At 52.5% G+C, this 18956-nt stretch overlaps 1 protein-coding gene across 1 annotated transcript in view; it reads left to right on the top strand.

Annotated features, from left to right (window-relative positions):
- The window catches only part of NCSTN (nicastrin), a 39339-nt gene extending 20537 nt beyond the window's left edge, over window positions 1-18802 (top strand). Inside the window, exons 8-17 of the mRNA XM_032977276.2 lie at window positions 3267-3422; window positions 4364-4468; window positions 4914-4991; window positions 6813-6970; window positions 8116-8218; window positions 8738-8836; window positions 15721-15808; window positions 17073-17236; window positions 17523-17750; window positions 18607-18802. Coding sequence (XP_032833167.2) covers window positions 3267-3422; window positions 4364-4468; window positions 4914-4991; window positions 6813-6970; window positions 8116-8218; window positions 8738-8836; window positions 15721-15808; window positions 17073-17236; window positions 17523-17750; window positions 18607-18729 — 1302 coding nt within the window. The 3' untranslated portion in view covers window positions 18730-18802. The remainder of the gene's footprint in view (window positions 1-3266; window positions 3423-4363; window positions 4469-4913; window positions 4992-6812; window positions 6971-8115; window positions 8219-8737; window positions 8837-15720; window positions 15809-17072; window positions 17237-17522; window positions 17751-18606) is intronic.
- Window positions 18803-18956: the final 154 nt, after the last annotated feature.

The following is an 18956-nucleotide window of genomic DNA, read 5'->3' as shown; positions in this document are numbered from 1 at the left end:
ATAGTTCATTTATTTGGTATAGCCCTGTGAGCCATTCGGCTCTTGAATCGGGTGCAACCGCAACAAACAAAAAACATGAACAAGAAAACGTCTTAAAGTGACTATGTGACTGTGCAAACAGAAAATACAGGAAAAAAATATCAAAATATTCCTGAAATAGCACCGTACACCAACGCTGTGTGCAAAAATCCCAGTGGGATGGAAGTCAAATAACAACAACCACAAGACAACTAAGTTTAAGGCCATCAGTCTAACTCCGTGCACCAATAAACAAAAACATGGCCAAAACAAAAAAAACTTTTCGAAATCACCAAAATAAAAGCCATAAATCCAATGTAACAGTGATCATAGGGACTGTGACCGAATTTTTTAACAATAAACTACATAAATAAATTATAACACCAAAATCTAGAGCCATAAGTAAGTGCATCGGTCACGCCGTACTTCTCTAGGGCCAGTACCACACGGTGACATCGGTGATGACATCGGTGATGACATCGGTAATGACATCGGTGATGACATTGGTGCAGTGGTTCTTAACCTTGTTGGAGGTACCGAACCCCACCAGTTTCATATGCGCATTCACCGAACCCCTCTTTAGTGAAAAATACAATGTGATTTTTTTCAAATTCAAGACATAGATATGTTTTTTACTGGTACACAAAATGAGCCGTGCATGAACATTACCTTGTTCAAAGAATAAAACCAACACAATGCATAAACTCACAACAAATTACATACCTGGAAATCAATGTGACTTCTGCTGTTGCCTTTGAGAGATCAGTTCAGATATGCGTGGCTTCACCTTGGCAAGTGCCACTCTCATGTCATTTTCACAGCAAAGTCTGTTCCTTTTCTTCGTTTTTATGTCCAGCATCCTCGAAAAGGATTGCTCACAAAGATATGTTGTAACAAATGGTATAAAAAAATCCAGGGCTTTCTTAGCAATAACTGGATACTTGTTCATTTGTCGACACCAAAACGTTGAGAGCGTTGTTGTTCTGAAGAGTTGCTGTTGAACCTGGCTCTGCTGAATTTCAATGATTTCGTCGATGAATTCATCATTGACATCTGCTGTTTCAACAGCAAACGTGAACGGCTGTCTCACCCATGCTGGATATGACTCTCTTGTAGGGAAATATCCGTCGAGAGACTTTGCAAGCTCATCTAAGTGCGTGGCAATTGTTTGCTTCAGTTCCGTGGATACAGAAATATCTCCGATTCCAGACACATCTTCGATCTTACTTGCACAGTCGTCCAGAAGCGGGAAGTTTGCGAAGTTATTGTTCTCTGTTCGTCGTTTCCATAACGGTAGCTTTTTTTGAAAAGCCTTCAGGTGTTCTTCCGCTTCCATGATATTGACTCCACCACCCTGCATCTGCTGATTGAGATGATTGAGAGCTGCGAATATATCAGCCATGTACGCTAAAATGAGAATGAACTCAGGATTTTTGAAGCAATCTGCATGGCAGTGTTGGTGCTCTTGCAAAAACAGGGCTAATTCCACACGCATGGCAAAAACACGATTCAGCACCTGTCCCCGGGATAACCACCGAATATTAGAATGGAGCAGAAGTACCTCAAATTCAGAGCCCATTTCTTTACACAGCTCACTGAAGATGCGGTGCCTCAGAGCACTTTTTCGCACATAGTTCACACATTCCACCACAGTTTTTAATACTTCTGCCATTTTTGGAGGTAAGGTTTTTGTTGCCAACGCATGCCTGTGCAGAATACAATGCGTCACAATGATGTGTGGTGCATCGGCCTTTACTAGCGCACCAAAACCAGACTTTCTTCCCAGCATGACTGGAGCTCCGTCCGTACAAACTGCAGAAACCATATCCCATGAAAGATTGTTGTCTCTGAAGAAGTCATCCACAAGCTTCTTCACATCGGCTGCCTTCGTTGTTGTTGTAAGAGGCTTACAAAATAAAAACTCTTCTTTTATCATGTCGTCTTTCACATAGCGTACAAAAACAGCAAGCTGGCTTAGATCAGAAACGTCTGTGGTTTCGTCGAGTTGAAGGCTGAATTTTGCCGGGCTTGAAATCAGATCCGCGACTACTTGAGCCAAGATGTCTTTACTCATGTCTTCTATTCTGTCACTGACGGTGTCATTTGAAAGGGGAATTTGGGATAATTTACCTTCGGCCGCTGTTCCGAGTATCAGATTCGCCATCTTTAATGCAGCTGGTTTCACAAGTGTTTCACCAATGGTGTGTGGCTTGCCCTGCTTTGCGATCAGGTAAGCAACTTCGTACGATGCTGTCAGGATCGGTTTGTTAACAGGTACAAATCCAAGAGCAGGCAGAGTGGCCCTTTCATCGAATCTGGCTCTCTTCACCCTGAATTCAGCAAGTGTTGTGTTCTTGTATTCCCCGTCTCCATGCAGCTTCAAGAAGTGTTCCTTTAGTTTTGCCGGTGCAAGACTAGAGTTGTTCAACTTGGCGTTGCAAATCATGCAGATAGGACGCTCACTCCCATCACGTTCCGTGATACATGAGAATCCATGTTGTACATATTCGTCCGACCACTTTCTTCTTTTGCCCGACATAGTTAGTATGGATAAAATATTAAAGAAATCACACGACGTACGACAACAACAGTCACACGTTGACTACTGAGTACGCACTAAATTCCCCGCAGCGCTGATTGGCCAAGCAGTGTAGCATGATCATCTGCAGCCAGTGATGGCCAAGCGGTCCGTGTGTGTCATCACAAATTTACACAATAATTCAAGTGTGTCTGGACCTCCGTGGCGGGGGCTCTGCCGAACCCCTGAGATCGACTCACCGAACCCCTGGGGTTCGATCGAACCCAGGTTAAGAACCACTGCATTGGTGATATCACTACAATTATACACTACTATACACACCACTATGATTATACACTGGTATGATTACACACCACTACAAAGACACAAATCCAGTATAGGCTTAACAGACTGTTGGGGCAAGGGCTGTTAGCGAGTAGCACCTATGAAGGCTGGCACAGCACACGAGGGGGTGGGTGGCCAGCACCATGCCTGGCCACCTTTGTCTCCCCAGTGGCGATGTTTACTCACCGCACCAGGTTCTCATTTGAGGCTAGGGGAGGCCCAAGGACCGGTTCAGATAATCATTGCTGGTGCTGCACCGCGTCCTTTCCACGCAGCTGCACCCCGAGCTTGCACCCCGTGCTGCACTCACTGCTGCCCCCCCGTTCTGCACACACACTGCTGCACTCCACGCTCACCCGCGTGTGGACCTCGCGCGGGTGTGCAGCTGGACAGCCGCTCGTTCTTCTGGAACGTGACGTCGGGCGCTGACAGCGCCGCCTCCGGCTTCGTCACGCTGCTGGCGGCCGCGGAGGCCCTCGCCGCGCTGGGCAACGCGTCACGCTCGCTGCCCCGTAACGTCATGTTCCTGTTCCTGCAGGGGGTGCGGTGCCACCCTCGCCACCACCGGCACCGCCGTCACCACCACCACCGCTGTCACCACTGTCATCGCAACGACGCGCACAGTCACACCACCACAGTCACCACCACCGCTGTCACCACTGTCATCGCAACGACCCGCACAGTCGCATCACCACAGTCACCACCACCGCTGTCACCACTGTCATCGCAACGACCCGCACACAGTCACCACCACCACAGTCACCACTGTCATCGCAACGACCCCCACAGTCACCACCACCACAGTCACCACCACCGCTGTCACCACTGTCATCGCAACGACCCGCACAGTCACCACCACCACAGTCACCACCACCGCTGTCACCACTGTCATCGCAACGACCCGCACACAGTCACCACCACCACAGTCACCACCACCACAGTCACCACCACCACAGTCACCACTGTCATCGCAACGACCCCCACAGTCACCACCACCACAGTCACCACCACCGCTGTCACCACTGTCATCGCAACGACGCGCACAGTCACCTCACCACGGTCACCACCACCGCTGTCACCACTGTCACCGCAACGACCCCCACAGTCACATCACCACAGTCACCACCACCACAGTCACCACCACCGCTGTCACCACCACCGCTGTCACCACCCCCATCGCAACGACGTGCACAGTCACACCGCCGCCTTCGTCAACCGCAACCGCACGATATACACACGGTGCGTGTGCGTGCGTGTCTCGGTGCGTGTGTGCGTGCGTGTCTCGGTGCGTGTGCGTGCGTGTCTCGGTGTGTGTGTGCGTGCGTGTCTCGGTGCGTGTGCGTGCGTGTCTCGGTGTGTGCACGCGCGTGTCTCGGTGCGTGCGCGCGCGTGTCTCGGTGCGTGTGCGCGCGTGTGCCTATCGGCGTGTGGGGTGGCTGTTGTTGTGACCACGTGCCCCCTCCGCCCCCCTACCGTGAACAGGAGGCGTTTGACTACATTGGCAGCTCGCGGTTCGTGTACGACATCATGCGCAACAAGTCGTTCCTGTCTCTGGACAGCATCCACTCCTTCCTCGAGATCAGCCAGGTGCAGCCTCCCACACGCAACGGACAGAGGTCTCACGTGTAGCCTCCGGCAGGCTGTGTGGCCTGTCTTCGTGTGGCAATTTATAGCGGCGACATTCACTAAACGGGCATTCAACGTTTAACGATGCAATTCCCGATCCACAAATTGCAAGGAGACATCACAGCGATACATTTCAGGCTGGCCGCCATCGTTTCGATGGGTAGCTGGTGGTAGTAGTAGTAGTGGTGTAGTTGTTGACGTGGTTGTTGTGGTTGTTATTGTGGTTGACGTTGTGGTTGACGTTTTTGTTGTCCATGACGTGGTGGTTGTGGTTGACGTAGTATTTGTGGTGGTTGTTGTGGTTGACGTAGTTGAAGTGGTTGTTGTGGTTATGGTGTTTGTGGTTGACGTGGTTGTGGTTGTTGACATGGTGGTTGTGGTTGTTGTTGACGTGGTGGCTGTCTAGGTGGGGCTGCGTGACGGAGCCACGGTGTGGGCGCACAGCGACCCCATCTCTCGGCAGGTCCCCCAAGTCAACGAATCCGTACGAGCAACACACTCACTCACCACTCACTCTCACAACTCACTCAACAATTACTCACCACTCACTCACCACTTAGTCACCACTTACTCACCACTCACTCACCACTCACTCTCACAACTCACTCAACAATTACTCACCACTCACTCACAACTTAGTCACCACTTACTCACCACTCACTCTCACCACTCACCACTCATTCACTCACCACTCATTCACTCACCACTCACTCACCACTCAATCTCACCACTCACTCACCACTCACTCACTCACTGACCAATTACTCAACAATCGCTCACCACTCTCTCACCACTCACTCACCACTCACCCACCACTCACCCACACTCACCATTCACTCTCATCACTCGCTCACTCACCACGCGCCCATTCGCTCATTCGCTCACACTTGCAGCACTCATCACTCACCACTCGCTCACCACTTGCTCACCACTCACTCACCACTCGCTCACCACTCACTCACCACCCACTCACCACTCGCTCACCACCCACTCACCACTCACCCACACTCACCATTCACTCTCATCACTCGCTCACTCACCACACGCTCATTCGTTAATTCGCTCATTCGTTAATTCGCTCATTCGTTCATTCGCTCACACTCGCACCACTCGCCAATCACTCACCACTCTCACCGCTCACTCACCACTCGCTCACTCACACCACTTACACTCACTCTCACCACTAATTTTCTCTCAACACTCACTCACCACTCGGTCACTCACCACTCACTCACTTTATCACTCGCACCAATCACTCACCCTCACCACTGACTCGCATCACTCACGCATACTCACTCACACTCGCTCTTGCCACTCCTTCACTCACTCACACCCTAGGTGCCATCGGTTGACTGACCGAGATGGCTGGCAGATGCACCACCTGTGCCACCCACTGTGCCAGGCTAGGTGCAGGAGGTTATGGGACAGACTCAGGTGCCATGGGTTGACTGACTGAGATGGCTGGCTGATGCACCACCTGTGCCCCCCACTGTGCCAGGCTAAGTGCAGGAGGTTATGGGACAGACCCAGGTGCCATGGGTTGACTGACTGAGATGGCTGCCAGATGCACCACCTGTGCCACCCACTGTGCCAGGCTAGGTGCATGAGGTTATGGGACGGACCCAGGTGCCATGGGTTGACTGACTGAGATGGCTGCCAGATGCACCACCTGTGCTACCTACTGTGCCAGGCTAGGTGCAGGAGGTTATGGGACAGACCCAGGTGCCATGGGTTGAATGACTGAGATGGCTGGCTGATGCACCACCTGTGCCATCCACTGTGCCAGGCTAGGTGCAGGAGGTTATGGGACAGACCCAGGTGCCATGGGTTGACTGACTGAGATGGCTGCCAGATGCACCACCTGTGCCCCCCCATTTTAGCCGCCCGGCACTCTGCTCGTTGTTGTGAGCATCACTCTTCTGTCCTTCATTTTTGCTGGAGGGGCGACTGTCTCCAACTGCCCCAGTGTCGCATCCTTCACGAGCCTCCTCCACCTCCACAGAGGCCGATGTTGATGTTGTTGATGTTATCGTTGTTGATGTTATCGTTGTTGATGTTATCGATGTTGACGTTGTTGATGACGTAAATGATGTTGATGTTATCGATGATGATGATGATGTTATCGTCGATGATTTTAATGTTATCGTTGTTGATGTTATCGATGTTGACGTTGTTCATGACGTAAATGATGTTGATGTTATCGATGTTATTGTTATCGTTGATGTTATAAAAGTTGATGTTATCGTTGATGATGATGATGATGTTGATGACGTCGATGTTGGCGTTATTGTGGCTGTCGGTTTAGGTGTGGTCCATGGTGGAGGCCCTGCGAGCGGGCGGCCTCACCGTGGCGACCCCTGACCCCGAGCAGCCGCTGCCGCCCTCGTCGCTGCAGCGCTTCCTGCGGCACAGGAACCTGAGTGGTGTGGTGCTGGCAGAGCACCGCACCGCCTTCTACAACCAGTACGCACCGCACCGACACCACCACACTACTACTATAATGCTAGTAGCACCACACCGACACCACTACACTACTACTACACTACTAGTAGCACCGCACCGACACCACCACACTACTACTATACCACTAGTAGCACCGACACCACCACACTACTACTACACTACTAGTAGCACCGCACCGACACCACCACACTACTACTACACTACTAGTAGCACCGACACTACCACACTACTACTACACTACTAGTAGCACCGACACTACCACACTACTACTACACTACTAGTAGCACCGCACCGACACCACCAAACTACTACTACACTACTAGTAGCACCGACACCACCACACTACTACTACACTACTAGTAGCACCGCACCGACACCACCACACTACTACTACACTACTAGTAGCACCGCACCGACACCACCACACTACTACTACACCACTAGTAGCACCGCACCGACACCACCACACTACTACTACACTACTAGTAGCACCGCACCGACACCACCACACTACTACTACACCACTAGTAGCACCGCACCGACACCACCACACTACTACTACACCACTAGTAGCACCGCACCGACACCACCACACTACTACTACACTACTAGTAGCACCGACACCACCACACTACTACTACACTACTAGTAGCACCGCACCGACACCACCACACTACTACTACACCACTAGTAGCACCGCACCGACACCACCACACTACTACTACACTACTAGTAGCACCGACACCACCACACTACTACTACACTACTAGTAGCACCGCACCGACACCACCACACTACTACTACACTACAAGTAGCACCGCACCGACACCACCACACTACTACACTACTAGTAGCACCGCGCTTACACCACTACACTGCTACTACACTACTGCTACTACTGAACTACTACTACTAGACCACATCTCCTACACTACTCCCACTCCTAATAGCAGTGTGTGTGTCTGTTTTTACACGTGTCATCTGTGCGGCACGTGCGTGTGTGTCACCCGTGTGTTTCTGCACGTGTGTGTATGTCGTTTGCGCGCGCATGCGCGCGTGTGTGTGTGTCGTGCGCGAGGCATGCGGGCGTGCCGCGCGTCACACCTGTGTTGTGTTCGTGTCACGTGTGCGTGGTGTGCATGCAGGTACTACCACAGCGTGTACGATGTGGCGCCCAACATTAAGCTGAGCTTCCCGGAGGGGCTCACGCCAGAGGAGGAGCTCACCTACCCCAGCGACATCGCCAAGGTGAGACACGCGTGGACAACGGAGGGACTCGGGGACGGGTGGACAGGGGGTTGGATCCATGGATGTGGGGGTGGGACACGGGGACGGGGGAGGGACACGGGGACGGGGGAGGGACACGGGGACGGGGGTGGGACACGGGAGAGACAGAGACAGGGGACAAAGGGAGGCATGGGGATGGGGGTGGGACAGGGGAGAGACATGTTGACGTGGGAGAGACACGTGGACGTGGGTGGGACACGGGGACGGGAAGAGACATGGGGACAGGGGTGGGACACGGTGATAGGGGGTGGGACAAGGGAGTGACGAAGACACGGGACAAGGGGAGACCCGAGACAAAGTGAGACACGGGGGACAGGGGGTGGGACGCAGGGACAGGGGAGAGATATACGCGGATGGGGGAGATTAAGACACGAGACGGGGGTGGCCGTGCCGGCCTTTTTAGGTGCCACTCACTAACAGCACTTGCCCCAACAGTCTGCTAAAGGCTACACGGGGGATCTTTGTCTTTGTGTCCTCTAGAACCTGACGGAGCTGGCCACAGGCGTGGCGAGGGCGCTGTACCTGCAAGCAGGCGGAGACCAAGAGACAATAATGGACGTTCAGGCCAACACCACCACTGTGTGTGCATACGCACGATTACACACAGTCAACATACACACAGTCAACATACACACACACAGTCAACATACACACACGCACAGTTAACATACACACACACAGGCAACATACATAACTTCCAACACACACAGTCAACATACACACACACAGTCAACATACACACACACAGTCAACATACACACACACAGTCAACGTACACACACACAGTCCCACGTACACACACACAGTCCCACGTACACGCACACAGTCAACATACACACACACAGTCAATACACATACACACAGTTAACATACATACACACAGTCAACATACACACACGCAGTCAACACACACACACAGTCAACATACACACACACAGGCAACATGCATACATTCATGCACACACACAGTCAACATACACACACACAGTCAACATACACACACACAGTCAACGTACACACACACAGTCCCACGTACACACACACAGTCAACATACACACACACAGTCAACATACACACACACAGTCAACATACACACACAGTCAATATACACACACACAGGCAACATACATCGACACATACACAATCAGTCAACATACACACACACAGTCAACATACACACACGCAGTCAAGATACACACACGCAGTCAACATACACACACAGTCCCACGTACACACACACAGTCCCACGTACACACACACAGTCCCACGTACACACACACAGTCCCACGTACACAACAACAACAACCGCCATTCGCCACTAAGTGGCGGTGACGTCACCACGACGCTTGTGCCAGGCTATGTGCACCCTGAGGCCACGTGAAGTGTCGAACACCCGCTGGCAGGAGGTCACGGGGCAGACCCAGGTGCCACGGGTCGACTGACTGAGATGACTGGCTGATGCACCACCTGTGCCCCCTACTGTGCCAACCTGCTGTGCTTTAGCCACCCGGCGCTCCGCTCGCTGTTGTGAGCGTCGCTCCTCCGCCCTCCGTTGTTGTTGGAGGGCGACTGCCTCCAACTGCCCAGTAGCATCCTTCACGAGCCTCCTCCACAGAGGCCGATCTTGACACCGCTGGTACCAGTCATCGGCAAGTCCACTCAGCTCCACGTCCTCCTGTACCACATCACTCCATCTCTTCTCTAGCCCGTGCCGCGCCCGCTTAGCCCCCTCAATCCGGCCAAACAAAAGCTGTTTCGGCATGCGGTGGCTGGGCATGCGGGCTACATGACCCAGCCATCGCAGCCTTGCCTGCCGGAGGAGCTCACCGATGGGACCCTGCCCAGATCTTTCAAGGATTTGTGAGCTCCTCACACAATCCAGTCTGGTTAAACCCAGGATGGATCGTAGGCAGGCCAGCCTAAATGTTTCTAACCGGCGAAGATGTTCCATTAGGGGGGTCCACGTTTCGCAAGCGTAGAGAAGGGAGGGAATGACCGTGGCCGAGAAGACCTGAAGCTTAGTGCGGAGCGACAGACCAGGTAGCTTCCACACAGCGTTACGCAACCGATGAAAAGATATTGCCGCTCGACTGATTCGGAGTGAGACCTCTGCTGTTAAACTGGAGCCAGTCATAAGCACACTGCCCAGGTATGGGAAACTCTCCACTCTCTCCACAACTGCCCCATCACCGATTGGGAGTTGTGGGGGTGGAGTGTCCGATGGTACAAAATACCCAGGCAGGTGCTTAGTTTTGGTGGGGCTGATGGTAAGGCCCCACCTCTTAGTGGCACGCTCCAGTCTCAGCAGCAGCGTCTCCAACTCCTCCTCTGACTGAGCAGCTATTACCAAGTCATCAGCATACATAACGTGGTTGAGCAATAGGGAGCCATCCCTTGACCGCACCCGGGCATCGATTAGCCTCCCATTATATCTGTACCATATGGAGATTCCCCCGGTACAGCTATTGAAGGCTTCACGAACTACGTGGTCAAAATAGATGTTAAATAATGTGGGAGCCAGAGGACATCCCTGTCGCACCCCAAGGTGTACAGGGAATGGCTCTGACTCCCGGCCACGTAGTTTTACCCGGGCCCGCTCACCATCATGAAGGTCCTTAATGATCGTGAGCAGAGGGTCAGGTACTCCAAAAGCACGAAGAACGACCCAGAGCCCAGGCCTACTGATGGTATCATAGGCCTTGACCAGGTCAATAAAGCAGAGATGTAAGTCTTGTTGGAATTCCCTACACCTCTGCTGTAGCAGACGGACACAAAATATGGCATCTGTGCAGGACCGCCCTTTCCTGAAACCGCATTGGGGCTCCGCAAGCCTCTCCTCAGCATGCCTGGCAAGGCGATGCTGAATAATCCTTGCCAGGACCTTTCCCGGCACACTGAGGAGTGAGATGCCCCTGTAGTTGTTACAGTCTGTGCGGTCCCCCTTCTTAAAAAGGGGGACCACCAGGGCATCCTTCCAATCCTGCGGAACCCGTCCAGTGGTCCAGACTGTTGTTATGATGTCATATAGGGCAGTCTGTGCACAAACGCCACCCTCCCTCAGCATTTCGCTTGGGAGATCATCTCTGCCCGCTGCCTTTCCTGGTCTCAGACTCCGGATCGCCTTCAATACTTCCTCAGCAGATGGCACCTCAGCCAGCCACTCACAGGGGGTGACTTCATCCAATATTTGAGGCACCGCAGCCTCAGCAGGGTCATCCTCACTTTGTGCCACGATGTTTTCCTGGCTGAGGGATTTTCCCTCCCCCAGGACCTCACAGAAATGCTCAGCAAATCTGCGAACCTGTTCCTGGGGGTCGGAAATTGGATCACCGTTTTTTCCCCTAATGATGGTAATAGGTGTGGCGCTGCAGGTTACTTTTTTGATGGAGTTAAATAGAGATTTGTGATCACGGGCAACTGAGGCAGACTCCATCTCCTCAGCAACCCGCGACCACCACCCATCCTTGCAGCGCCTCACGGCTCTCCGAACCTCCGAGCGAAGGCTGCGGTAAGCCTCCTCATTCTCTGACGTGGGATTCTGTAGCCGATGACAGTGGGCCTGTCGCTTTTTCTCAACCATCGTGAACAACTCCTCTGTCATCCAGGGTGTCTGGGGAGGTCTGGACCGCGTACCCAAAGCAGCCATTGCAGCTGCATGAGTCACAGTCCTAAACCTCGCCCATTTACCCTCGACATCAGGAGGAGTCGGGGACGATGCCAATCCCAGCCGCAAGCGATGATGAAATTCTCACACACACAGTCCCACGTACACACACAGTCAACATACACATACACACACTGTCAACATACTCACATACAGTCAACATATACACACGCAGTCAACATACACACACACAGTCAACATACACACACACAGTCCCACGTACACACAGACAGTCAACATACACACACACACAGTCAACATACTCACATACAGTCAACATATACACACGCAGTCAACATACACACACACAGTCAACATACACACACACAGTCAACATACACACACACAGTCCCACGTACACACACACAGTCCCACGTACACACACACACAGTCCCACATACACAGTCCAACATACACATACACACAGTTAACATACATACACACAAAGTCAACACACACACGCAGTCAACATACACACACACAGTCAACACACACACACAGTCAACATACACACACACAGTCCCACGTACACACAGACAGTCAACATACACACACACACAGTCAACATACTCACATACAGTCAACATATACACACGCAGTCAACATACACACACACAGTCAACATACACACACACAGTCCCACGTACACACACACAGTCCCACGTACACACACACACAGTCCCACATACACAGTCCAACATACACATACACACAGTTAACATACATACACACAAAGTCAACATACACACACGCAGTCAACATACACACACGCAGTCAACATACACACACACAGTCAACACACACACACACAGTCAACATACATACATTCATACACACACACAGTCAACATACACACACACAGTCAACATACACACACACAGTCCCCCATACACACACACAGTCAACATACACACACGCAGTCAACATACACACACGCATAATCTTAGTTCTTTCGGTAAAGTCACATTGAAGGGAAACAACAAAATAATAAAATATATATAACAATAAAAATTCTCACGACGTTTCGACCATAACACCTGAAGACGACCGTTTGTGTTATGGTCGAAACGTCATGAGAATTTTTATTGTTTTATATATATTTTATTATTTTGTTGTTTCCCTTCAACGTGACTTTACCGAAAGAACTAAGAATATGAATTACTGCAGTCACGAAAGCTTTAAATAAAAAAAATACACACACGCAGTCAACACACACACACAGTCAACATACATACATTCATACACACACACAGTCAACACACACACACAGTCAACATACACACACACAGTGAACATACACACACACAGTCCCCCGTACACACACACACACAGTCAACATACACACACACAAAACAGTCAATATACACACACAGGCAACATACATAGATTCATACACACATACACAGTCAACATACACACATACAGTCAACATACACACATACGGGTCAACATACACACACACAGTCAATACACACACACAGTCAACACACACAAACACAGTCAACACACACACACACAGTCAACATACACACACACAGTCAACATACACACGCAGTCAACATACACACACAGTCAACATACACACACACAGTTAACATACACCCACGCAGTCAACATACACACACACAATCAACATACACACACACACAGTCGCCATACACACACACACAGTCGCCATACACACACACACACACAGTCAACGCACACACAGTCAACGCACACAGTCAACGCACACACACAGTCAACATACACACACACAGTCAACGCACACACACAGTCAACATACACACACACACAGTCAACGCACACACACAGTCAACATACACACACAGTCAACGCACACACAGTCAACGCACACAGTCAACGCACACACACAGTCAACATACACACACACAGTCAACGCACACACTCAGTCAATGCACACACACTCAGTCAACACACACACATGCAGTCAACATACACACACGCAGTCAACATACACACACACAGTCAACACACGCAGTCAACGCACACACACAGTCAACGCACACACTCAGTCAACGCACACACACAGTCAACGCACACAGTCAATGCACACACACACAGTCAACGCACACAGTCAATGCACACACACTCAGTCAACATACATGCAGTCAACATACACACACAGTCAACATATACACACACACAGTCAACATACACACACACAGTCAACATACACACACACAGTCAACATACACACACACAGTCAACATACACACAGTCTACATACACACACATGCAGTCAACATATACACACACAGTCAACATATGCACACACAGTCAACATATGCACACACAAGTCAACATACACACACGCAGTCAACACACACACACACACGCAGTCAACACACACACACTTGCAGTCAACATACACACACACAGTCAACATGCACACACACACACACAGTCAACATACACACACACACAGTCAACATACACACACACAGTCAACATACACACAGTCAACATACACACACACACACACAGTCAACATACACACACACACAGTCAACATACACACACACAGTCAACATATACACAGTCCGTACACACAGTCAACATACACACACTCAGTCCATCACAAGTACGTACAGCAGCGTCCTTCACGAACCTTCTAAACAGAGGCCGATCTTGACGGGAGGTCTTGGGACAGACCCAGCAGGTGCCATGGGTTGGCTGACTGAGATGACCGGTAGATGCACCACCAGCTGTACTCCCACTGTGTGAACTTGCTGCATTTTAGCCGCCTGGCGCTCCGCTCGTGGTTGTGAGCGTCGCTCCTCTGCCCTCCATTGTTGCTGGAGGGCAACTGCCTCCAAATGCCCAGCAGTGTCCTTCACAAATCTCCTCCGCTGGTACCGGACATCGGCAAGTCCACTCAGATCCCCTCCAACCCATGCCGCGCCCGTTTAGCCCTCTCTGTCCAGCCAAACAGAAGCTGCTTGGGCATGCTGTTAGCTGAGCATGCCGGGATACCCAAGCACACCAGCGCACACAGAGTCACATGCACACAAACCTGGCCCCTCTATGTGCGTGATCACACACAGGCAAGCACATGGGTGTGTGTATGTATGTCGAACTTATTTCGCACCCTACGTAGCCAACCGTGCTAATCGGTGTGCACGCTACGGGAACCTCGTGGTTATCCCACCCAGTTGTGAGCCTGGCAACTTCCGTTTCAGTCTAACTCTTCACGGCCAACATCGGTGGCAATTATTTTCACCTGGCCTCGGCCTCCCCGAGGTCGACTTGGGCCTCAAATAAAATGCCTGGTGCGTGTGGTGTAAATAAACATCGCCGCTGGGGATACAAAGACGGCCGGGTGGCGTGGTGCTGGTCACACCACACCTCTTTCGTGTGCCGTGCCGGCCTCCATAGGCTCGCTGACAGCTCTTGCACCTACAGTATGTGCAGGTTACGCGGGGAGGGGGGGGGGGGATTGATGTCTTTGTGTGCTTGCGTGGGGAGCGGTTAGCGCGCTGCTCTTCAAACCCAACGACCCGAGTACGATTCCCGCTCACGGCCAACACCAGTGACGATTGTCTGAACAGATCCTGGGCTTCCCCTAGGTCGACTCAGCCTCAGCTGCGTACCTGGTGCGATGCGTAAAAATCGCCAGCCGTGGGAGACCAAGGCTGCCCGGACGTGGTGCTGTCCAATCCACCCCCTCGTGCGCCACGGTGCCGGCCTCCCATCGGCACTACTCTCTACGAACAGCACTTGCCCCCAGCAGCCTGTGAAGCGCCACTCGGGGGAACCTTTGTCTTTGTCTTGCAGGTGGCGCGTCTTCTCTACACACTGCTCGTTCGGGCCAACAACTCGTGGCTGCGCAGCATCATGGACAAAGAGAACAAGGGCATTTTGGGTAATCCTCACTTCCTACTTCCCCCCTCCCCCAACCACTTCCTCTGCCCGCGAGCAGATGCAGAGGAATGGTTCTGTGAGAACGGCTTTTTGCGTGTTTAGCTTGTCCTTCCCCCGCACGGTTGGCTACGTACGGTGTGAAATAAGTTATACATAAACTGCACTGGACACTACTCTTCACTACACTACTATACTCTCCACTACTATATACTACACTATACGACCATACACTACACCACTATACACTACACCACTATAGTAAATTGAGAACTCATTTCTTTAGAACTGCTATTTCTGTTTAGTCTATTGTCCTTCCCCCACACCTCCGATTAGCGTGGTTCCGCTACGTACGGTGCGAAAGAAGTTCAACATACGTACATACCCCACAGCCGACTTTTGTCTCCTCAGTGCTGCTCATGTTTGTGCACAGCACCGGGCACTCATTTAAGGTTGAGTTGACCTAAGGGAGGCCCAGGAACCGTTCGCATTGCCACCGCTGATGTTAGCCGTAGCAGAGAATGAAATGTACGTGGGCGTGTCTATCGATGTTGTGTGTGTGGGGAGCGGTGGTGTAGCGGTTAGCGCGCTGCACTGCCAATCCGGCGACCCAAGTTCGATGCCCGCTCACGGCCAACACCGGTGACGATTATCTGAACCGGTCCTGGGCCTCCCCTAGTTCGACTCGGCCTCAAATGAGTACCTGGTGCGGTTTGTAAACATCACCAATGGGGAGACAAAGGCGGCCGGGCATGGTGCTGGCCACCCACCCCCTTGTGTGCGGTGCTGGTCTTCATAGGTGCTCGCTAACAGCAGGGGGGGTCTTTGTGTATATCTGTATATATCGGCGTATATATGTGTGTGTATATCGGCATGTGCGTGCATGTGTGTGTATCTGTGTGAGTGTGTATGTACGCGCCTGTATATCTGCGTGTGCGTGCGTGTGTATCTGTGTGTCTGTATCGGCGTGCGTGTGCGTGCCTGTGTATCTTTGTATGTGTGTATATCTGTGCGTGTATAACTGTGTGTGTGTATATATCGGCGTGTGGATCTGTGTGCGTGTGTATATATGCGTGTGTATTTCGGCGTGTGCGTGCGTGCATGTATATCTGAGTGTATATCTGCATTTATATCTGTGTGTGTATGCGTGCGTGTATATCTGCGTGCGTGTATATCTGCGTGCGTGTTTACCGACGCATGCATACTGTGTATCTGCGTGTGTGTATACCGGCATGTGCATGCGTGCGTGCGCGTGTGCGTGTGCCCAGGCCGTCACGCGCTCAGCTTCTACGTGGGCGTGAGCGACAACTGGAGCCACAACGACATCACGCAGGTGGTGCTCCACGCCCTCGCCAACCTCACGGGCACCGCGGTGCCCCTCAACGAGACGGCTTGCCGCGACCCCAAGAAGCACGGCGTCACCGACGAGGAGGTGCCCACACGGCAACAACAACAACAACAACAGCGAATCCACAGCAGCGCCACCACCTCTGCGTGTCCACCTGCCTCTTCGTCCACCCCCCCCCCCTCCTCTTCTTTCTCCTCTTCCTTCTCTTCTTCGGCTTATTCTTCCTCCTCCTCCATGTCGCCTCCCTCCATTACCACCTAACACTCCCTCCACCCCCTTCGTGTCGCCCTCCTCATCCTCCTCCCTCCACTTCCTCCTCCCCCCCCCCACACCCACCACCACCACCACCACCTCCTCTCCGTCCCACCAGATGTACAAGTACATCTGGGTCATGGGGTCGCCGCCGGGCAAGGGGGCCGAGGAGGGGGACAAGGAGGGCGGTGGCTTCTGCACGCGCAGCACGGCGCACCTGTCGCCCGCCGTATCGCCCGCCTTCGAGCTGCATGACTTCGACTCGGGGGAGTACTCCACCTGGACCGAGTCGCGCTGGAAGCAGCTGCGGGCGCGCCTCTTCCTGGTCGCCAGCCCCCAGCTGGAGGTGGGCGGCGCTCGCTCGCGCGGCCAGCCGGATACACACACGGCGAGACAACCACGCGGCTAGACACAAGAATACGCACACGGCCAGCTACACACACGGATATATAACATGGCTACGCACACGGCCAATGAGCTACACACACGGCCAGCTACACGCACGACCAGCCAGATACACAGCGACACACGCAGCTACACACACGGCCAGCCAGATGCACACACAGCTACACACACAGCTAGACAGACGTGGCTAGACACGGAGCTAGATACACACGCGGATAGACACACAGCTACACACACAGCCGGCCAGCGGTACACCCACACAGCTACACACACAGCCGGCCAGCGGTACACCCACACAGCTACACACACAGCCGGCCAGCGGTACACTCACACAGCTACACACACAGCCAGCCAGCGGTACACCTACACAGCTACACACACAGCCGGCCAGCGGTACACTCACACAGCTACACACACAGCCAGCCAGCGGTACACCCACACAGCTACACACACAGCCGGCCAGCGGTACACTCACACAGCTACACACACAGCCAGCCAGCGGTACACCCACACAGCTACACACACAGCCGGCCAGCGGTACACTCACACAGCTACACACACAGCCAGTGAGCAGTACACTCACACAGCTACACACACAGCCGGCCAGCGGTACACTCACACAGCTACACACACAGCCAGCCAGCGGTACACCCACACAGCTACACACACAGCCAGCTTCGGTTGTGACGTCGTTGTTGTGATGTCGTTGTGATGTCGTGGCGCTGTGGTCGTGACACCGTTAGTTGTGACACCGTGGTCTTGATGCCGCGGTCTTCATGCCCCTCGTGTGCGTGCAGCACGTGACGCTGGCCGTGGGCTGCCTGGTGCTGGCGCTGTCTCTGTGCTCCGTCTACCTCGTTAACTCCAAGGCCGACGTCCTTTTCACCCCGACGCGCGATGCCCACTCACCAGCTTACTGATGCACTAACCGGCTTACTGGTGTTGCACTCACCAGCTTACTGATGCTGTCACCACACTCACCAGATTACTGATGCACTCACCACACTCACCGGCTTACTGATGTTGCACTCACCAGCTTACGGGTGTTGCACTCCCAAGCTTACTGATGCACTTAACACACTCACCAGCTTACTGATGCGCTCACCACTCATCCACCCTCACCACTCTCACCGGCTTACTGATGCTG

The sequence above is a fragment of the Petromyzon marinus genome, chromosome 62 (assembly GCF_048934315.1).
Source record: "Petromyzon marinus isolate PM22_M1 ecotype Great Lakes invasive population chromosome 62, UKy_Petmar_22M1.pri1.0, whole genome shotgun sequence".
Taxonomy (NCBI): Eukaryota; Metazoa; Chordata; class Hyperoartia; order Petromyzontiformes; family Petromyzontidae; genus Petromyzon; species Petromyzon marinus.
This window is presented reverse-complemented; position numbering and strand designations above follow the sequence as displayed.